Source organism: Limulus polyphemus, unplaced genomic scaffold (genome assembly GCF_000517525.1).
Source record: "Limulus polyphemus unplaced genomic scaffold, Limulus_polyphemus-2.1.2 Scaffold2085, whole genome shotgun sequence".
Lineage (NCBI taxonomy): Eukaryota > Metazoa > Arthropoda > Merostomata > Xiphosura > Limulidae > Limulus > Limulus polyphemus.
Window position 1 is genome coordinate 84,690 of NW_013667695.1, and position 21,195 is coordinate 105,884.

Genomic DNA, 21,195 nt, shown 5'->3' on the forward strand with positions numbered 1-21,195 from the left:
TTTACATCTTACCCCATCTACATAAGCAGTAACCTTTTTTTGGTATAATTTGTTTTCTGTCACTAATTTTAAAAATCTCCGGTTTATAGCATTTCTAATGTGCACTATTTACTATTTTATTTCAATTTGTATTTCGTAAGTTGTTTTTTCTTTTTACTCTCAGATGGGTTAAATTTTAATATTTATTCTTTTTTTTTATTGCACACCTAGATGGTATTAAGATTTTTTTATTAGTAGAGATTTTAGAGAATAATTGGATTAGTGAACATTTATGAACTATTGTTTTATTTTTAAGGTTTGTGAGGTATACAGGCTCCATAGAGAATCATTTTATTTAGCACAAGATTTTATTGACCGTTACCTCGCCACTCAGCAGAATGTGCCAAAACAACAACTCCAGCTCTTAGGAATAACTGCTTTATTTGTTGCTGCCAAAATAGAGGTATTTTTTATAATTATGTTATTTGTTAATTACAATAACCTGTAGACTTTCCTACATATATCTTTGTCTGCTAAATGTAATTTATTTACTGTTGTATCTCTGCATTTTGTAGATACTTGGTATTTGTATTGGATATCAGTGCACCTGAATACTACAGAAGTACTCTGTGAAATATTGAATTGATTTTGATGAGAGTAAACTGTTCTAACTGGATCAATACTAAAAGCTCAAGGTGATATGTCATGATAAGATAATCTAAAATATATGATCAAATCATCAGCAAATACTAAATGGCAATATAAAGATTTATAGTTATAAAAACTGATTGTCATATTTCAAGAATCCTATGAGTTTATATCTTATGAAACCAGGTAAGTGAAAACTGATTAAGTCTCACTTCTTTGCAAAAACTCTTAAGCACTTGTTTGTTTTTCAAATAATAAGTTTATTTGATTTTTTTACAGGAAATTTACCCACCTAAGCTGTCAGAATTTGCTTATGTCACAGATGGAGCATGTACAGATACAGAAATTCTAGAAAAGGAACTAGTCTTACTCAAAGTAATTTCCTGATTTCTTTTTATCGGTATTACAGTTTTTATAAAATCTACTTAAATGCATAATTTACATAATTTTCCAGTGGCTTACATTAGTTAAACAAAACTTGTGTTTCTTTTGTATTACATCAGTTTATTTGTGTTTAAAAGTTATAAACTTAGCTGTATGTAGGTAGTTCATAGATGTCTTTTCATCTCAGACTTGTTTCTTTAACAAAACAATATGACTTATTTGTTTGTGAAAACTACTTAGAAAATGCAATATCAAAAAATGAATAAAAGATGACATTTGGTATTTTATAATGCTCAAAAGAAAAAATAAGATGTATTTTTATCAGCCAAGATTGTAATATCTTCAGATGTTTATATTAGGATAATCAAGTGACAGTGTTAACCACTAATGAGGACATGGTTACAAGAGTTGAAGCAAGGAAGCATTTGGAGAAGAATGATCATTGCTTAATTAGATTTGAGGTTTTGATATGTGTTGAGATGAAAAAAAAATTAATTTTAAATTTTCAGGAATCTGATTTTAAGCCCATAACATAATATTTCTCATTAGTGAATTGGGGTAATGAGTTAAAAAATGATGTGGAATATTTTAAAAAAGAAATTAATTTTAATTCAAGACAGGGATGTTCCTATAGAAGAAAAGGACAATGGTGTAGATCAAACCTAATTGTCATAAAAGACAAAATTATGGATAAACAAATTTAAGAAGATTAATTTGAAAGACGATGAAATATCTATAAGACTATGGAAAAGCTATGGATTTACTTAAAAAAGAAATTAGGAAATCAAAAAGACTTAAGTGAAGCAGTTTACTGAAATTGTTAAAACTAACAGTAAGAATTATTTAAAGTATGTAAGCAAAAATGTTAAAATGGGATTGGCCCCTAAATGATGCTGATGACAGTTTTTGTCAAAGACTATGAAATGGTTGACCTATTAAATGTTTTTACAAGGAAGGATGTTCATGGTTACAATATTCAATTATTTTATGGGAAATTTTGGAATTAATTTGAATCATGTAGATATTAATCCCTTGGTGTAAGTAAAAAGAGTTGAGATATTAAATACGGAGAAAACATCAGGGTAAAACAGATTTTTCCCAGGGTTTTAAATGAGCCAATCTCTTTCATTTTTAGTATGTTACCTACAGTGAGCAAGTGCATGACGATTTGAGAATTGGGGAGTGATAAGAGTTACTCTGGAAATTATTGGAAAGTTAGTCTTACTTCTACATTAAAAAAAAAAAGTTCTAGAGAGTTGGATACAAGAAGTATCTTTGTGTATTGTATCTGGTTCTTGTTCTATTCTTACTTGAACCATTGTAAAATAGAGGATAGCATGAAAAGTTGATAATCCTCGCATCAAATGCATAATACTGTGTTGAATAGCACACTGTACAAGGTCGACTCATGTACATTTTGCTCTTAGCCATGCACATAGGGTTAAGATAGTTTTCTTTTACTGAAAGGAAGATTAGTTTTTTAAATAAATTGCCATTGGCAGGAGTGGAATGGAGCACCTTACAAGAATTTAAGATTTTTGAAATTTTTACTTTTTTTCTTTTGGGGCGATAGGAGGTGTGTGTCTGGACATACAGGTACAGCTTTGAAAGACCAAGTGATTCCTTGTTGTCCATTGTGTTAGATAAGACAACTAACTCTAGGTAGTAGAAACCAAACATACATGTTTTATACTCGTAGTTTTCAATGTATTTTGCTGTTAAAGTAATATAATTTTTGTCATTTTTTACATTAAGACACTGAATTGGGATCTGACACCAATGACTGTTAACAGTTGGTTGAATATATACCTACAACTTGCTGATGACCCTTCAAGTACACGTGGAGATGATTTTTTAGTTCCAGACTATTCAGGGCACATATTTGTACAGGTTGCACAGGTGAGAAATTGTGTAATCCCAGTATGTGTATAACCATTAGACAATTTAATTGTAACTTTATTTTTATTTGAAGTAGTATAAAAACATTGACTTTTGGTGAAGTTAATTTGACCTGGTTGTTATCATGAATTGTATTTCTTAAGCATATTGAATTAACATAAACTACTCTACATAAAAGAAATCGATGAATCTTTTATTTTTATGAACCTTGCAAGTTGCTGTTTTTGTGCCTGTAAAAGGTTCTGGCAAATGAACTGTAAGCTTGAAAAAATGATTCATCTGTTTCATTTTCAAAAGTTCAAGAATTCTGTTAATGAATTAATTCTACATAATACATCACAAATCACAAAAGACTGCTATCAAAAGGAACATGATCTGGATTAAAATTAATTGAATTACAATAATATTTTACAAGCCAATATTAGTGTTAAATGTCTCATTAGTTGTGAATGGCAACATGGCAGTCTGTGGAATTATGCAAGTAAGACTGGTATGTTCAGATTACTTTCTTTAATGTTGCTTCCAGTTAGAATAGCAGTCAAACATAACACTTGCAAGAAAAAGAATTGGTGGAAAATATAGAATATCTTAATGAAAAATTATCAAAAAATGCTTACTTTAGAAGATGTTTTACAATTGAGAGGTACTGAACATTTGAGAAAGAAAAGAAGAAAGATATTTGAACTTTAAAATAATTTTCTTTGTACATTTTTGACAACTTTTATCGGTCATGTATTTTCTACATTCCACTTTTTGCTTTCTTGCATCGTATTCATCTATTTGTTTTATAGTTGTGTTAAAGATATAATTCTTCTATTTATTAAAATTAATCATTTTCAAATTGTTTTTTCTGCATTGAGAACTGTTTTATATAACTACTAAATAATTATATGCTATACAGACACATGAGATTTATAAATAAAAGTTTGCATTCATCAGTTTGAGCAAACAAATTGTTACAATCACAAGTAAAGCTAAAAAGAATTTTTTTTTTTACTTTCAGTTGATGGATTTGTGTATCTTAGATGTGGGATGCCTTCAATTTCCTTATAGTGTAGTAGCAGCATCTGCTTTATGTCATGTGACATCTGAAAATCTTGCAACATCTGTGTCAGGTGAGTATAAAATTGATACAAAATAATAGAACCTGTTGTTTTTAAATGAAGTGTAAGCTATTATCATGACTGAGTATAAGACTAACAAGCACCGAACATACCATCTTCAACTTCATATCAATATTCATTAAATGATGAGGCTTTAATCCAGAAACAAAAAGTTAAACTACATTATTAGCTTGTACAGTTATTTTCCTTTCATCACAAGATTATTTTCAAGCTTTTACTACTTGCAGTTACAATTTGTTGTACCTTGATTTGTTTGAGTATCAAACTGTCACAACAGAACATTAGACAACTTGCTGTCAACTTATTTTACACTGGAATATGAGACAGCTTGCTGTCAAGCTGTTGTACAGTGGATCGTGTGACAGCTTGCTGTCAAGCTGTTGTACAGTGGATCGTGTGACAGCTTACTGTCAAGCTGTTGTACAGTGGAATTTTAGACACCTCCAACAAATATAATTTATTCTTAACATGATGTTAAAGCCAATTTAGAAATGTCTTATTTACTTTTTAAAACAAAACCACAATCATATACTTGAACAGTGAGGAAAATTCAATAGGATCATTGAACCTTTACCACATTAATAAAAACCCATATTTTCCCACCTTTCAGCTTCAAACACACTACTAAAATACAAAACTGGCACTCTTGTATATATAGCTCTTACCATTGTTACCTTATAAAGGAAAACAGAGAAATTTGTATAAAATTATTTATAATAGATATAGAAGTCTCATCTTATACATTTTTGAAATAACAGAACCATGCTTCAGAATTTTAGGGTTGTGGTATTGTATTGGATTGCTATGAATTGCTTTCTTTTTTTTTATAGCCTTGTTTTGGTGTATAACTCTCTTATAGGCAATTGGATACTCATAATTGAGACCCTCTGTTTTCATGTGCTATTCGTTAACTTTACAGGTAGTATGATTGTTTCTAAATTTTTGTTACTGTAATAAATCTTTCATTTACCACTTTGGCACTGTATCGAACTGGAGGCCTTTTCTTGTTTTTTCCACTTAGGTCCTTGAATTAGTAAACACATTTTTTGGTCACACTGCTCAATTGTTTTACTTTTCATACCTGTAGAATTGTATACAGTGGGTTGATGTTATGAGTTTGAATGAAAACTGTATTAGAATATTAAAGCTATAGCAGTGCCTTTGAATTTTCTTGACATATTCTGTCCACATTCAAGTACATGTGGGTGATACCAAAGATGGTGTGTAGAATAATGATGTGAAGTTACAGTTGTTGATGTAATCTTGGATTGTACTGCTTAGAATATACTCAGTTTCTTGCTAAGTAGTTATGTTTCATTGTAGGATTAAAGAAAAATGAATTGGCAGCCTGTGTACAGTGGATGGTTCCATTTGCTAAAGCAGTAAGAGAAAATGGTGGAGCCCAACTGAAGTTTTTTCATCAGGTGACATTGGATGACATGCATAACATACAAACACATAGTGTTAATCTTCAGCTACTGGTATGGTTTAAAGACATTGTTGTTTTTTCCCTAAACTTTGTAGTATTTTACTATTTGAACTTAATACTAAAGAATAATGGACCAAAATAACTTTCTTTACTGCATTTGAATTGTGGAAAAAAACTGAATTGGATCTTGAATGTAATAAGACTCAGTGTGAGCTTAGATTGTTTAACATCATGCATATTTAGAGATATCCTAACAGATGTAGTTTAAATATTCAATTATGGATTTGTATCTAATAACAACTTTTAAAAATTCATGAGTGTGCATGTGAGAGATAGAGGGAAGTACTTTATATAATCCTTTTATTGTGGACTTCTTATATCGTCCACTATTGGTGAGGTTCACGTGTTGCACCTAACTGAGAAATTGTGTTTTTGCATGTTACAGTGCTCAGTGTAAAGAACAAATAATAAATATTTGAGTGAAATCACTCACTTTCTATGTAAAGTATATAGAAAACCCCATGTAGTAATTAGTAGGATTAATTTTTCTTAACCTTTTTTCTATAATGTGTGTGTTATAAGGGACATTGTAATTAACAAGTCATGAACCTCCAAGAAATTGGTGCATAAACAGTTTAGGAAGATGTGTATAGAAGGTAGTGCCCTTTGGTAGTTCTAGGATTAACTGATGTTTTAGATATATATTGAAAAAATTAAACTTCATACAGATTTCAGTAAAACTTGTGGAAATTGCCAAAGTTCAAATATTGCAGATACATTTGTATAAATAAATATTTTTTGTCATTAGTACTTACTAAAACAAATTTTTTTCTACATCTGATTTAATAGGAGAAAGCCCAGGCTCGACAAGTAGAAGCAATGACATTGTCTGTACAAGCCAGCCCACAGTCAGAATATGGAGCTTTAACACCTCCTCAAAGTAGTGAAAAAGAATCTTCAGATTTTGGTTCCCCATTATGATTTGTAACAATATCCTAGATGCTGGAGGTTTAGTGTACTGTGACATTGTTTATGTCTTTGTGGGTGGTTGCAGTGAAGTGAAAATTAAACATGTTGAGATTACATTTATGAATAGTGTGAAAAAAGATTTTTGTATTAAACATAAAGTTAAAATATGACCAAATAAATGCAGAGTAACTAAGTGTGGTTAAAAGAAAAAATTGTGTTGCCTGCAATTGAGATAAGAATTTCATATTTTGGCTTTCATTGTAGCCACCAGGGAGTTTAAATGTTCTAAAGAAGTTCAGGAACATAGTGGTATTAGCAATGCTGGAATCAAACATATCTAGTTTTTTTTTATACCATGGAATATCTTGGGTTTATATATGATTTAATGTTCTTTGTATTTCGAAAATACTTAAAAGTTCTCCTTTAAACAGGATTTTTTAAATTGTATGTGAATCTTATTGATGTACAGTAACACTGCCATGTATTTATTTACTGTCAGGGAAAACTTGAATGTGTGAGTCAAAACTTCATAGGTTCAGAAACAGAGAATGTGTGAAGTGAGGGTGAGAAACAAATGAATTCAATTAGAATATTTTATATGGGCAACATATACTGTAGTAAATTTTACCTATGTTACCCATATTTTATTTTGAGATGATTGAATTTATGAATCCTTATTGATTTTTGACATATTTTCACAAATTTAGTATGACCTTAAAACTAGCCAAATGATTTTCATATGTTACAATCTAAGAAATGTATTATTGATTCTATTGGCTCAGTTCTGGTATTTTGCATTTTAATATTAATATTATTTAAAACTATTTAGTATACCTATTTTGTACATTACAATTTGATTTGATTCAAAACACATGCATGCATATATATATGTATATGGGTTAAAATGGTGGGTGGGCAAATGTTTTAATTTAAAATAAAATATATTTTACTAATTCTCAGAAATGCAATGCTTTTTAAATGTTGATAATAGTGTTTTAAAATTCATGTTTCTTCAGAAGTTAAATAGGGCTTTTGTAATGATTTATTAGTCACAAAATTTTTTGAAGGATTTCGTAAAAGTGTAGATGAGTTGCCTTATAATAAATATTTGAAATAACATTTGTTCAAGTTATTTTTTTTTGACAAAATGTTATTAGCAAATAATTTTTTATAGGCATACAAAAGTTAGTTTAAATAAGATGTTTATTCCATTTCAATAATTCTCTACTGTTTAAACAATTTCTCTGTTTACTACTTTAATAAATAAAAACTAATATCTAATAGTTTAGTATGAAATTCATATTAATAGCTAGTATTAAATCTTTCTCTAATTGCCAATTTACCAGTAATTTCAACTGCAACTGTTTAAGTATTAAGTAAGATTAATGTGGATTTAGTTTTCTAGTCTTCCCTTTGCCAAAAAGACTACGAGTTTTTGGGGTGGGAAAATGGCAGTACAAACTGCAAGAACATCATGCTGATAAAGTCAGAATTTGGTATTGGTACAGGTTATTTTTTTATAATAAATGGTCGGGTGTGAAAGTTAAACTTCTTTGGGGTTTGGTGTATATGTGTTGAGTTATGCAAATACTTTTCAGAAAACGTGTGAAGTTAATGAAGTCATAAAAGTTATATGCATAAACATTGTATTTAATCCATTCCAGTTTGGTGAAATTTAGCATGCATTTTATGTGTGTGTGTGTGTGTGTGAAAAGTACATTACAAATTTGACATAATTATGTTTTTATTACAGCATTAGGTGTTTTGTATATTAAAATATAACTAATTTTTGTATGAAGAAACTTGGAAACCTACTTGTGTACAGTTTTAATATGTATCTTTTGGAAAAAAAATGTTTGTAATAAACATGAGAATTGCTATATATTTATTAACAAGTTTCATTTTAGTTATATTGAAATAGATATTTTAATAAATACTAAACACTAACCATTAACAGAAGATAACTGTGTACCTAATTATTACAGCAAGCAGTTTTTATAATAGATGGAAAGAATCTTCCAGTTATAGAAGTAATTGGATTTTACAACATCTTTAATATCTTTGTTTCCATTTCAGTCAATAAATGATTATAGAAAATTACCCTATAAATATACCAGAATTTAAAACAAGTTTTAAGTTATTCTTTTTCAATTGCAATAAAATGGCTCCAAAATACAACTGTTAATTCTGAAAATATTAATGTAAACACATACCCTATACTTTGGTATATTGATATCTTTACTAAACTAGATGTTTAGGAAGAGAACAGGGTTACACTATATTTTGAAATGTTGGTATTGAAAATTTTAACACCTCCATTTAACTAAAATTCTTTAAGAAAAATAGTTTAAAAAAAATGAAATGGTAAATATGAATATCTACAAAAAGCAATAAATAGTTTTATTATTTCTGTATAGTTTAGAGGATAATTTCTTGCACATTTTCAAAACTTTATACATTTATAAGATGGTGAAACAGACAAATTGGGAATGGGACATGTTTATAACAATGAAATAATGTTATCCTTCATGTTCAATATGCACTGATTTGAGGACCACAGTGTATTGCCATAAAATTTTATCAACAGCACATTTTTGTACAGACATTTTTTTCATACTTAAAGTCAGCAAGCATTAATGGAAAAATAAATTAAAACATTATATATTTGGTGTTAATATTCATGTTCTAAATACATATTTAAAATCTAACGTATGTGTGACACAAGTATATATATTTCAGAATAGTGTTCCTCACTTATATGCAATACACCTGTGAACAAAAAAATAGATGTTGGCAAGAAGTTGATTGAAGGAAGCTCAATAGCCTTTTAAAAAAATTATTTTGTCATCATGTTTTGTGGACCTTATGACTCGCTGTCTATTACCAGTAATAATATAATGGAAAAGTATCATTGAGATTATAAAATCATGGGCATGTATAATCTCTATCATGATTCATTTGTTAAATTTTGTTCAAGGTATTTTAGATTTTAAATGAATAATTATTCTATCATGCTAAACAGCAAATTACATAATGTTGCATTTAGTTAAATATGATTCCAGCAATACTTCTTGAGAGTACTTTGCTTTATAGATTTATTTCATGTGTTTATTTTTTTTATATATAAATTTGTGACCTTTAAAGTTGTCTATATACATATTTAATAATAAACTACTTCAACATTTTATATTACCTTTTTTTCACTTATTTTAAAATTTATAAATGACCGAGGTGAAGGTATGAATCCTTCAAGCACATTTAAACAAAAAATAATAATAAACATTCTCTGTATGACAATGATTTTTCAATCTTATGAAAAATTCCTTTAGTGTTTGTACAGCTTTACAGATTTTGACTACTAGTGTTCTAAACTATGCCTTAGATTTATTCAGTATTTTTTGTATTAAATGATGTATTTTGTATTAAGTGATCTCTAGTTGAAATTCTACATATAAAAAAATTACAAACAAACATACATTTATTTTTATATAAATACAACAATATACCCTGAAATAATGAGCTGCAAATACACTTAAGAAAAAAAATGTAGTTTTTTGCAAGATTGCAGAATCTGTTTTGACCAGAAATACAGTGGCAGTAAATAAGTCCTATACACAAGATGGAACAATGATAAATAATTCAAAATTTTGGTATTAAATTTACTTTTAAATAAAGTACAGTATACTTGATACATAAATTCAAAACATTTTGCCACTTAAATTTCCAAACTTGAGGAAACACTCATATTTGATAAATCTTATGGTTAAATAGCAAAAAGTCATTACAATTTATTTTTAACAAAAGTACTGTAATCTGTTATACAATATAAGGCCCTGGTGAAAGGACCGGCAGTCATATTTCTTGTTACTCTTCATAGAGAACAATGAGATTATTTGGTAGTTTCATGAATAGCATGGGCAAAATAGTTTATGTTCGAAAACAAACCTGCAATTGAAATGCATCAATCTTTTTTCAAGTACATACAATTCTTATATTAGTTTTTCATCTATAAAATACATTATTTGAACTGATGGATAAAGATAAAATGCATGTATATTGTTAGTGTAATTACCATCTTTTTTTGACAATTTATGTGCACAAATTGAAAAAAAATTGCATTTTCTATACACTTACATATATATATACACACAATAAAACTTTAAACAACTTGCTGTCTCCATAACACCAGGTTAGCACACAAGATATACTGTTGAGATCCCATCCATAATTATAGGATTAATGTTGGATTTATATTTGAAGTCCTTTTTTGATTTGTTAGAAACAGTCTAATGTTCAAAATGTTCTACTTGTCCCATTCATTTAGAATTCAACTTAAGAAGTTTTATTCATTCTCTGTTTATGGTTCTTTGTTCTCCTCAGAGTACATTTTCTGGAGAAGCACAGAAATACAACTACATTACGTCAGACCAAAATCTATAAATCAGAAGTATCTGGATAATTCTCATATGTAGAACAATAAAATGTTGACACTAACTGTCAGTCAGGCGATGTAATAACTCACCACTGCCAGTCTTACAATATCGTGAGTCATATTGATTCAGTACTACATTATGATTATTCCAGTCATATAATATAGAGGGTTGACTGCATTATTTTTAAATGATTTTGAATATGTAAATCAGCAAGTAACTTGACAACCTCAGCAAAAATAAAAGTTGCAGTGGAATGATATGTATCAGAACTACATTTTGACATCATCTGGTCTTATGTAATTAGTGTGATACCACAGAAAATTTATTACTTTTTGGAAGGGTATGTAACAACCCTTTCCAGTGCAATATCCATACACAAAGATGTGTTAAGATTGGTGATTTAGAACTTCCAAGATGAGGATATCCTTTGTACTTAATGGCACTGAAAAACAAAGGAATATGGATCATCCTGAGAGGTACAATGACCATCCATAAAGAAACCTTCAAGTTGTAACCCAGCTATAATAAGCAAAGTGTGGTGTTTTCTAACAGGTGAGCCACTACATAATCAAGAAGGACCTACATTTGTAAATAAGGCAAACAGGGTATGGGGTTCACCAAGGTAAGGCTTCCAGTCATACCTCCCTTTCAACTGTTGCATACTTGAAGCAGCTGGAGAATGAAATACGTATTTATGCAATTTCACATAAAGACATACCAGTTAAGTCTTCAGGTGCAGCACTTACGAATTTTTATGTGACTGGACTGTTGAAATGGGCACAGAGAAACTATTGTCCTCATACACTAGATGCATTATGGAAACCACATGGGGAGGAGTGGTGTGTTTTGGACATAACTGATGTATGATAGAGCCTTTTGTAAATGAAATTATGCTGCAGGATTACTTTAAGGATGCACAATTGTCAGATGGAGCCTTACTGAATGTAGCAATATGGAATGTAACGACATAGTGAGTCTCCAAAATTGATTTAATATAACATATTCAATATCACAAATTACGAGTTATTGATTCAGCATTACATTATGATGGTTTTGCAGTCATACTAGATTTACTTCTGCAGGATCCCCAAAAGTGTTCTGTTTAAAGAATAAATAAAACCAGAATTACAAATATTTTTTATTTCTTGTTTATGAATTCATATAACATGCTGTGTTCTAGCCTACAGTGTGTATGATTCTTTCTGTGATTCAAGGCATGCACACATTTTACTGACATCACAACAGTACAAATTGCAACATTAAGCATCCCATATATGATGTCATTTTAATTTCTACTGACTGACTGACAGACAACACATTACTGTATAGTAGTGCAAGTGGTTAAAACAGATGGCTTTAGGCCCCCTTTCAGACAAATAAAAAGACATACCAACTTCAACATTGCACCAGGAATGTCATCACAATCATAGTGTCAAGAATTATGCTGATTTAGAATTATGCTTTTACTAAATGTCAGTCAGGTAACTTCCACTTCTGCCTTACTTGAAATTTCAAGAGATTTCAAGAATGTAGCATGAAAAAACAAATTAAATGGCAACAAAAACCCACATTAATATTTTTCAATATGCTATAAATATCATAATCCATGCTGAGAGAAGCATGAACACAGTGTTACAGGTGTTTATTGGTATTGTGAATGAATATAAAGACTGCTTTAACAAATATTCACAAATACTTTTAATATCTTAAATATCTGTGAAAAGTGAAGAGTCATTTTCCATCCTGCTACTTAGTTTTTTCTTTTATAATGTATACTAAGACTATAATTGTAGTTTAGATTACTAGCATCACCTGTTTCTCTAAACCTAATGTTGTGGTTGATAGGTTCAAAATTAGCAGTTCATATATATATATATATTTATCATATAAGTTTTTCTAATATTGTCATATCTTCCATGGGAATAGTAATAACTTTACTCAGTATTTTTTCATCTAAGATTTCAAGTTCTTTATATTTCTAATAATTTTATTTAACTTTATGAATGTGTTAAACTCACCTACTGGGTTTCATTCCTGTAAAACAAAACATTCTAATCTTATCAGTGATATGCTGCCAGTTTTCTATAGATTCTTACTCATTTAGGCCATCTTATGGTGATAATCCTGTCAGCTATTCCTTTTATACCTTTTAACCTACAAAATTCAACATTACGGTACAGTAATGTATTTATTAATAAGGTATTCACGTGGCTTTTTTTAAGGCAAAAACTAAAAGCTTTAACAGGTTTTTAGAGCATAGATGTGTGAAATGCAAGAGACATACAAGTATTACACATAAAAGTTAGGAGCAATATAATGTTTATTCATAAAAACAACTATAACTTAATAAAAGAACAACTTATTTCAAAATTCTTAAAAGGAACTTACATTTGTACATATATACTTAAGAAATAAGATACATTTGTTTCGTAAACATTATTTAAAGATGCAATATTCTATATTCTCCCCATTTCCATACTTCGAATGTCTTTTTAACAAAGGATTGTTCATTTGGGTACAACAAGCAAAATTTGTTTTTATTATTGGAATAAGTATATAGTTTCTGACTTTTTAATCAGAAACAAAACTTTCCCATGTTAGAAAACTGTTTATCTTCTAACAGAAAATATCATCTACTGAAACTTTAACTAAAACTTATTTAAAATTTCTGATCTTAAATAAGAAAAATAGCAAACCACTGGACATTGTGTTCTGGCTCTCTTGTATACCACTATCATTTAGATCTCACTCTCAAAAACAATTTATGCAGTCCTTGCTCCATGAACGAGAGGGTTGTAAAACATTAGGTCAATGATTATCTTCAACTGAGAAAGAAGTCACTGAGTCTCTTCTTTAGAATCACATACCATAGTGAAAGAACCAACACACTAAGGAAAGGATACGTAAAAACTACATTAGAAGCTTAAATTGCTTTTAAAAGTAGAATTTATACATCTTTTATTTTATTCACACTCTCCTTATAGATTTATCAATCTAGCAGATAGCTCTATGTTAACTTTTTCCACAGAAAAGCATGACAAAACGTTTCAAAAGTATATTTCAAAGTATATCTAGATTAATAAAAACCCATAACCTACTTAGTTAAAAAAGTTTTTAATCTTACAAATAAAGAAATTGCAAACATGCCACAAAAAGATGGGTAATATTTAACTACATTATTAAGGTTTTTTAATTCCCCTTCTTAAGTTTATTTCACATTCACCATGATTTAGTAATCATCAATTTTACTGATCCAGCTGCAGGAGGGTCTTGTTTATTTTTTTGTAATTAAATTAATTTTTTCTAGGCTTACCACACAGTTTTATAAAGCATACAGGCAACTAAATCGTACCCTTACACTTGGGGGCAAATGCTCAGTATTTAAAGTGGCAACTCCACTATTAATGTTACATATATAAAATGCTGATACTCATTAAGTCTTAGACTGTAGGCATTTGAAATGGCATGCTAAACCCGCAAGAAGGAAATATACATGCAAGCCCAAATTAGATGAAACAATATCAGTCATGTACAGAAGAACAGATGTGTTAACTAACTACGTAATCCTTCGTTTGTGGACAATCCTGTGACCATCATTTACAAACAATCGACTGCCATGGCATCATGATCAATTTTACCTACTTTCAAACTTTAACAGACGATGTTGAAGAATGGAAACAACTTTCTGGACTGAAAGTAAACAATGACTGAATCAAATTATCTTTAATACTGTAAAAATATGTGTACAGAAAGAGAGTAATAAGTTTAACATTTCTGTAAAAAGAAACAAAAAAAATCTTATAATTCTTGTAAGCTCACTTGAAACTGTAAAACCATGTTTTAATAAGTTACTGAAATGTATTTGAATAAAATATTTTTTTTGAATGTGATTAGTCAGTTTTTTAAACAAAAATAGTATGTAGAAGTATTGTTTTTTTTTTTTTTATTAAGTATTATTTCAGCAGAAGAATATGAATAAAGAAATATATATTTTTATAGCTCTGTTATTAGAAAATATATATTAGCATTATTTTTGAAAACACCTCGTTACACATATTTCACTGACTGCTCTTCGAGCTTAAGTTTTAACAGTAGGTAGCTTCATCTAAACTCTACTGCTGTGATACGATAGTTTTGATTTTCTTATTCTCATAAAAACTAATGCTATGTATGTTGCGTCAGTTTTTCATATTATATTATCATCAATATTACTCCTGTGTTTTGAGTTTTACGTTCTTGTTTTACTCACATAAAGACTATTTCTGTGTCTTATCAGTTTTATTTTGATAAAATCTACTGGCTTATCATGAGTTTTATTTTTCTTATTTTATTCTCATAAAGATACGTGCCATTTTTGACATATTTTTTCTTATTCTATTCCCCATAAAGGCTATTGCAGTATTATGATACTTTTTTCCTATTTTATTCTCACATAAATTACTCTTAATTTTTGGCAATTTATTTTTTTATACTATTTTTATTACAAATTATGATAAAGTGAGATGATCTGTGTTTCCATGCACTTTATTTCACAGAGATTTGAACAACTTAATGATTAGCATGCCCAGACTGTGAATTTTTGCATCCAGTTACAAGAAAGATTCTGCATTTTATGCCTGGGAGTGCACTATAATAATAACACCCAAATCCCATTATACAGTCAAGTCAGAACAACCCTAAGTTAGCAGTAAGTACTGTTGACTAGTTGCCTTCCCTCCAATTTATCAGTTCAAAATTAGAAATTGTTATGAGCAGATAGCCTTATGTACAGCTTTATGTATGTTCTTAAAGAAGAAATTTCATTGGATTTATCTTTTAGTCACCACTGTACTTTTGGGGGGCACATGTCCCATCGTCTGTTCATGTTGTTTAACCCAACATATGGTTTTTGTCCAGTAGTCTTTAAGATTGTCATTAGACCAATACACCACTGCCACACATGGTTAATTTTCTAAATGATAATATGAAAAAACTACCACAACATTAGTTTCATGGTTTAAATGGATTATGCATTATGTTCCCATGTTTCTAACATTGCCCAAGGTTCTTTAACACTCCTTCTCAGAAGCCATCCAGTGTTGTAACGGTGACTGGACATTTTCCGACAGTCAGTGATATAATCACCATTGTACACCAAATCAGCATAAAACTATTCATTTTACACATTTCATCCTTACAACTCTGCCATTTCAGAGAGCAAAAGATGGCTTTCAGCTTTAAATCATAAAGCAAATATGCTCACAAGCAATGCAGATAAAGATGGCAAAAATAAAAAAATAAAAAAAAGTTAAATTGATGCTGCACATTTTGTAGTAACAGTAACAAAAACTACTACTAATTATAATAAGTTTATATTATTTACTTATTCATTCAAAGCTATAAATCCCATTAAACAGTTGGTAACTTCTTTTGACCTGGGATCTTCATGAACTAATTTATTTGAGCATTTTAATGCTTGGAGCAATGATAGCTGCTTTTGTGTGGGTTCTTTTTTCTCCAGTCTTGCCTCTTTATTTTCCTTAGCCATCTTTAAGATATTGTTCTATTCAGTGGGGTGGTGAAATCTTTTCCAGCGTTTGCCTTCTCATGAAACTTTTGCATCACATGGTTTTCAACTTGCTGTCCTGCTGTTGTTTTCAGGTACTTTAAAAAATTTCAAACCATACTGTTTTGAGAGATGTACAGGAAAAAACGATCTCATATTGCACATACATTCTTGTCTCAAACATTTATGCATCACAACATTCTATGCTACAACAAATATGCAATTACTTTCACAGTGAAGAAAAATATATTCAAGAATATTACTTAGCACAAGAAATTTTACTGCTGTGATAACATAACATATCACTATGTTACTTAACAAGAAAAAGCACCCATTATGATTTATTCTGTTCCAGAAATGACCTGGATAGTGGCATTATTTATAAATAAAAAAGTAATCTTTGTTCTAAATAGCTTAAACTGTACATCCTTGCATGTACAATGTTAAACAAGAAACAAAAATATGCAATTGAAAACACATTAGACTTCACACTGTACTAAAAGTCCCTTCTTGATTTATTGTACATCTCAAACTCATGCAGATCTGTTTAAACAATGTTTATAAACTTATGAAGTCTTATGCATGAAGCATGTGTGCTTCCACAATTTTCTTTCTTTCTTTCTTAATTCCCAATTTTTGCTTGTCAATATAAAATTAGATTTTAACAGTAATAAAAGAACATCTATAAAACATGTTTAGAAAAACAATCAATTCAGTTGTATCATTTTCAATTATTTCAGAATTTACAAACAGAGAAGTATCTTAGAGCTTTATGTTTGAAATGAAATGTTCTCACTGAAATTATAAAATGGTTGCACTTACAAATACTAGACACCAGACTTCCTGCAGGCTTAACAAACTATGGATAGCAGCATATTTCCTTGCCCATCTTTCTGGTCATCATTAACTCCAGCCTATTCAAGTAGTTTTTCATCAAAATATTGATGTAGATACAAAAATAGTATATCTGATAATATATATAAAACAATAGAAGCACTAAGTGAAATAGAGACTATACTTATAATTCTATTCTTTCATCCCTATTTCACTTTTTGTCATGTGTATTTGATATTTATCATATCTAAAACAAAGTAATTTTAGTTTTTAAATTAGTATGCCTAAGTCATGCATAAACATTCACTACCCAGTAACTGCTAATTCTGTATCCATACTGAGAAATTTTATAAGAATCCTCAGAAATCTCACACAAAAAATACACAAATATCTTTGAGAAACTAAAAATATTTCACCAAATAATCAAGACTGAATGAGGAATGCAAAGAACAAAAACAAACAGCTTTTAATTCATTTTGCTCTAATCACAAATACTAATTGTGTTCGTATGTATGTAAACACATACAGGAATTGGCATAAAAAAAAACACTTCGATATAAAAGCACAGGTGGTGGGAGAACCATACAACCTAAAGTTTTGCTCAATATATATATATGGTGTTTTTGGTTGTCTTTTACTCAGAAATAGTGAACCTATATTCAGGTTTTGAATAACATGTAGCACTTGCATTATTAATTTATTTTCTCCATTATCCAGCAGACACATTGTTAGTTAAAAGTTAGTTTGATGTTAGAGTTCATTCATTCATTCATCTGGAATTTGTTGTTGAAATGAATGAGAGACATACTGAACATTTGATCTAACTTGCATTGATATTACTATAATTTTAAGATAATATAAAATTTACTATTATTCTAGACTACTTTGTGTTCTTTTATCGTTTTTATAAGTGTTGTTTACATATTCTATACAACAGTACCAACTTAGAAAGTTGTTCGGTTTATGTTCTTCCGATAGTATACCCCAACTTATCTTGTGTTACTACTACACATACACACACAGATATATTTTCATATAACACTGATTTCCCAATGCAATCAAACATGAATAACAATTCATGCCAAATACAAGAAAATATTATTTTTATGTTCAATTCTTAATTTATCATGGATTACTATCTTTAAAGTTAATGATTATTTTCTACAACCTTAATTTGTTTTAAACAAGTCCTACGAGAGATGACACACAAAATTAGAATTATGTAGGTCTGAACCATTTTCACATTAGGTAACACAAGTTAACATTTTCCTAAATTGAAAATGTATTTCCAATAATACGTACCTCCACTGACACTTATATCTATTACTCGACCGTCAAGGTTTCTTCTTTGCCCGTCTAATCATTAGTCTGATTTTTTTCTAGCTTGCTCCAGTCTTTTATACCTCACTCAATTGCCCTTGGCAATTTTTGTCTCCTGATACTCTCCGCCTACGTCAATGCGTCTCTATACTGGTACTGTATATAAGCACCTCATTCAGATAATTTATCACTTTTTTAAAACTGATACCATCCCAGTCTCTAATACCTGCTCTAAGTGGGGAGGAAGGGTGAGAGAGTGTCAGCAGAGGTAAGTATTATTATAAATACATTTTCAATTTAGGAAAATGTTAATTTCCAAAATATACTTGCCATTGCTGACACTTATGGCTAGAATCCCACATTGAGAATGTGTCTGCATAGATTATGGGTGTACCAAGATAAGATTGGTACTCGAATGGGGGATCCGCACTTCATCCAGAATAAGTATGCTCTTCACCCTGAACTTAGTTTGTGTATCAAGGGTGGAATTGTACACGAGTGATCATCACTAGAGGCCAGCCCCAACCAGATAGCCAAGGTTTCACAACTCGGAGTTGGAATTAAGAGGTCTTGGTCCTTATATCCCACGTTGGTGGCTAGGGCAATTGGACTGCAATGTTACACACACACACACACACACATATATATATATATATATATACTATTGACTGAGTTACAACTTGTAGCCATAGAGTGATGCGTTTTAAACCACTGGAATCATAACAAGAAAGTAAGCAACACCAATGTGGACAAATCTTCTCTCCACCTGAAAAAGCCCAAAAGGCAACACTCTAGGATCGGAATAACGGGACAGTTTATGCCTTACTCACCGATCCCAATATATTCAATCCAATGATTGGCAGGGATGGGCAGGATCCTCTTTAGCTTTAGTCATGATAGTCCATGAGTGGCAGTCCAGCATAGTATGGTAATACCATCTGGTAAGCTCCTAGGTGGTCTTATGAAACACTTCATTTCTATAGCGCCTGTTGCAACTGATAGTAATTATAGTAAAATGGTGGTTGCTAGTGTGGAATTGATTTGATAAAAGCACACTTGTCTGGGCAACACTCGGCACAGAGTAAGATCCTGTGAAAACAAGGTAAGGGTCTCTGAAAAGTAGTAATAAATATACTCACCCCACTGGATAATTTAGCAGAATAAATTAATATAGCTACAGGAGGTACGCAAAAACACTCAGATGAAGGGACTGCCAGACCAAGCAAATAATGTGAGATAAAAGTATTGTGGGAGGTCCACATACCAGTCCACACAATGACGTCCTGTGGGTAATTCAACCGAGCTGCTAAGAACATAGAAAAGAGAAATCTGATGAGATGTGACTCACAGAAGATTCCTCACCTTTAAAGAGAGCCCAGAATAAAAAGAGTTGTCAGGTATTTCTAAAGGTATAAGTGAAGGCAACAAAACCTTCCAAACCCTCATTGAACATGACCAAGATCGAAATCTGATTGGACATGGAGAGAAAGCGAGAGTGAGCACATGGATCCGAGAAAAGGATTGGACCCATTTCCCGTCTGACAGAGTGTTTGTTAAAAAGAACTGGTCTGAGGAGGTAGAGAGAATGAGAAAGTGGTCCGTGGACAAACAGCGCAAATCACTCCAACTGGTGACGTCCATAGGTCAGCAGCAACAAAAAATACACCTGCAGGTAAAGGGGATGCCTGGCATATATGAGTCAGGTCACAAACAGTTCCAGAGAAAGAACATGCAACCTTAAGATGCAAAAACCTCCATCAAAAAAGTTTGGTTGACACCACTGATTGAAAAGGGTTCAACCTCCTCTCAATGCAACATTGCTGATATGCATGTCATTACTGTTGAGAAAAGTGTCTTTTGGACTCAGCAGAAATTGAGACAGATACATGTCAACCTTAGAAATTAAACCCTAATGCCGCATGAAAGACAGCATAACCTCTATGCCTGAAACTTGAGCTTCTGGATAGCCAGGAGTACCATATTAGACCATGGTTGCCTTCACAGCGAGAGCCTAAAAAGAAGTGGAAGAGCTGCACACCAGAAGGGACTGCAGAAGCAGAAATCAGGGTGTGATGATTGAACAATTGATAAGATGGTGCCAGCAGTAATCAGTCGTCCGTGGAATGGCGCGTGCACAGTACACTGGATTGAAGGGGACGAAAAAAAACTCGTATGATACGGCAGAACCCATGTGAAGCCTATGAGAGTCCAAAGTGAAAAATCTAGAACTGTAGTACCTGACCTTTGTGCACCACAAACGCAGAGAGTGGTGGGACTCCACCGCTAAGACAAAGTGCAGATAGGAGCCGACTACAACTAAGTTGTACATCTACAATCCCAGTAAAAAATCCGCAAAGATTGAGGAATGAGTAATTTGTGAACCTTGGAGAATCTAGACTTTGATACTGTTGCGTCAGCGAGGTCACGTGACTAGTATCACGCCACTTCTTTCTCGAACTTTCGTGAATTATCGGGAGATTACTAGATTGGGGGCATTCTGGTATATATAAGATGGTCACAGCGTGACGGGACAATGTGTGTTGGTAATGAGTAATTGAACTGCAGTCAGAGAGTGTGTAATTGAGTATTGTCGAGCACGAGCACGTGAGACGTTCAAGCGTTTGTATAGAG

General features: G+C 31.0%; 1 protein-coding gene and 1 long non-coding RNA gene across 3 annotated transcripts in view; one reads left to right on the forward strand and one right to left on the reverse strand.

The window, feature by feature from the left end:
• LOC106465880 (G1/S-specific cyclin-E-like) overlaps positions 1-7,492 on the forward strand; it is a 20,740-nt gene extending 13,248 nt beyond the window's left edge. For both annotated transcript variants that reach the window (XM_022393837.1, XM_022393838.1), the window contains 6 exons: positions 296-442; positions 907-1,002; positions 2,767-2,910; positions 3,914-4,025; positions 5,358-5,515; positions 6,313-7,492. In XM_022393837.1, coding sequence (XP_022249545.1) covers positions 296-442; positions 907-1,002; positions 2,767-2,910; positions 3,914-4,025; positions 5,358-5,515; positions 6,313-6,444 — 789 coding nt within the window. In that variant the 3' untranslated portion in view covers positions 6,445-7,492. The remainder of the gene's footprint in view (positions 1-295; positions 443-906; positions 1,003-2,766; positions 2,911-3,913; positions 4,026-5,357; positions 5,516-6,312) is intronic.
• Positions 7,493-9,892: 2,400 nt separating this feature from the next.
• LOC111087383 lies at positions 9,893-18,671 on the reverse strand. The gene is made up of 4 exons (XR_002612080.1): positions 18,547-18,671; positions 17,233-17,324; positions 16,228-16,508; positions 9,893-13,753 (listed from the first exon to the last, which is right to left on the reverse strand). It is a non-coding gene; the product is annotated as an uncharacterized LOC111087383 (long non-coding RNA).
• Positions 18,672-21,195: the final 2,524 nt, after the last annotated feature.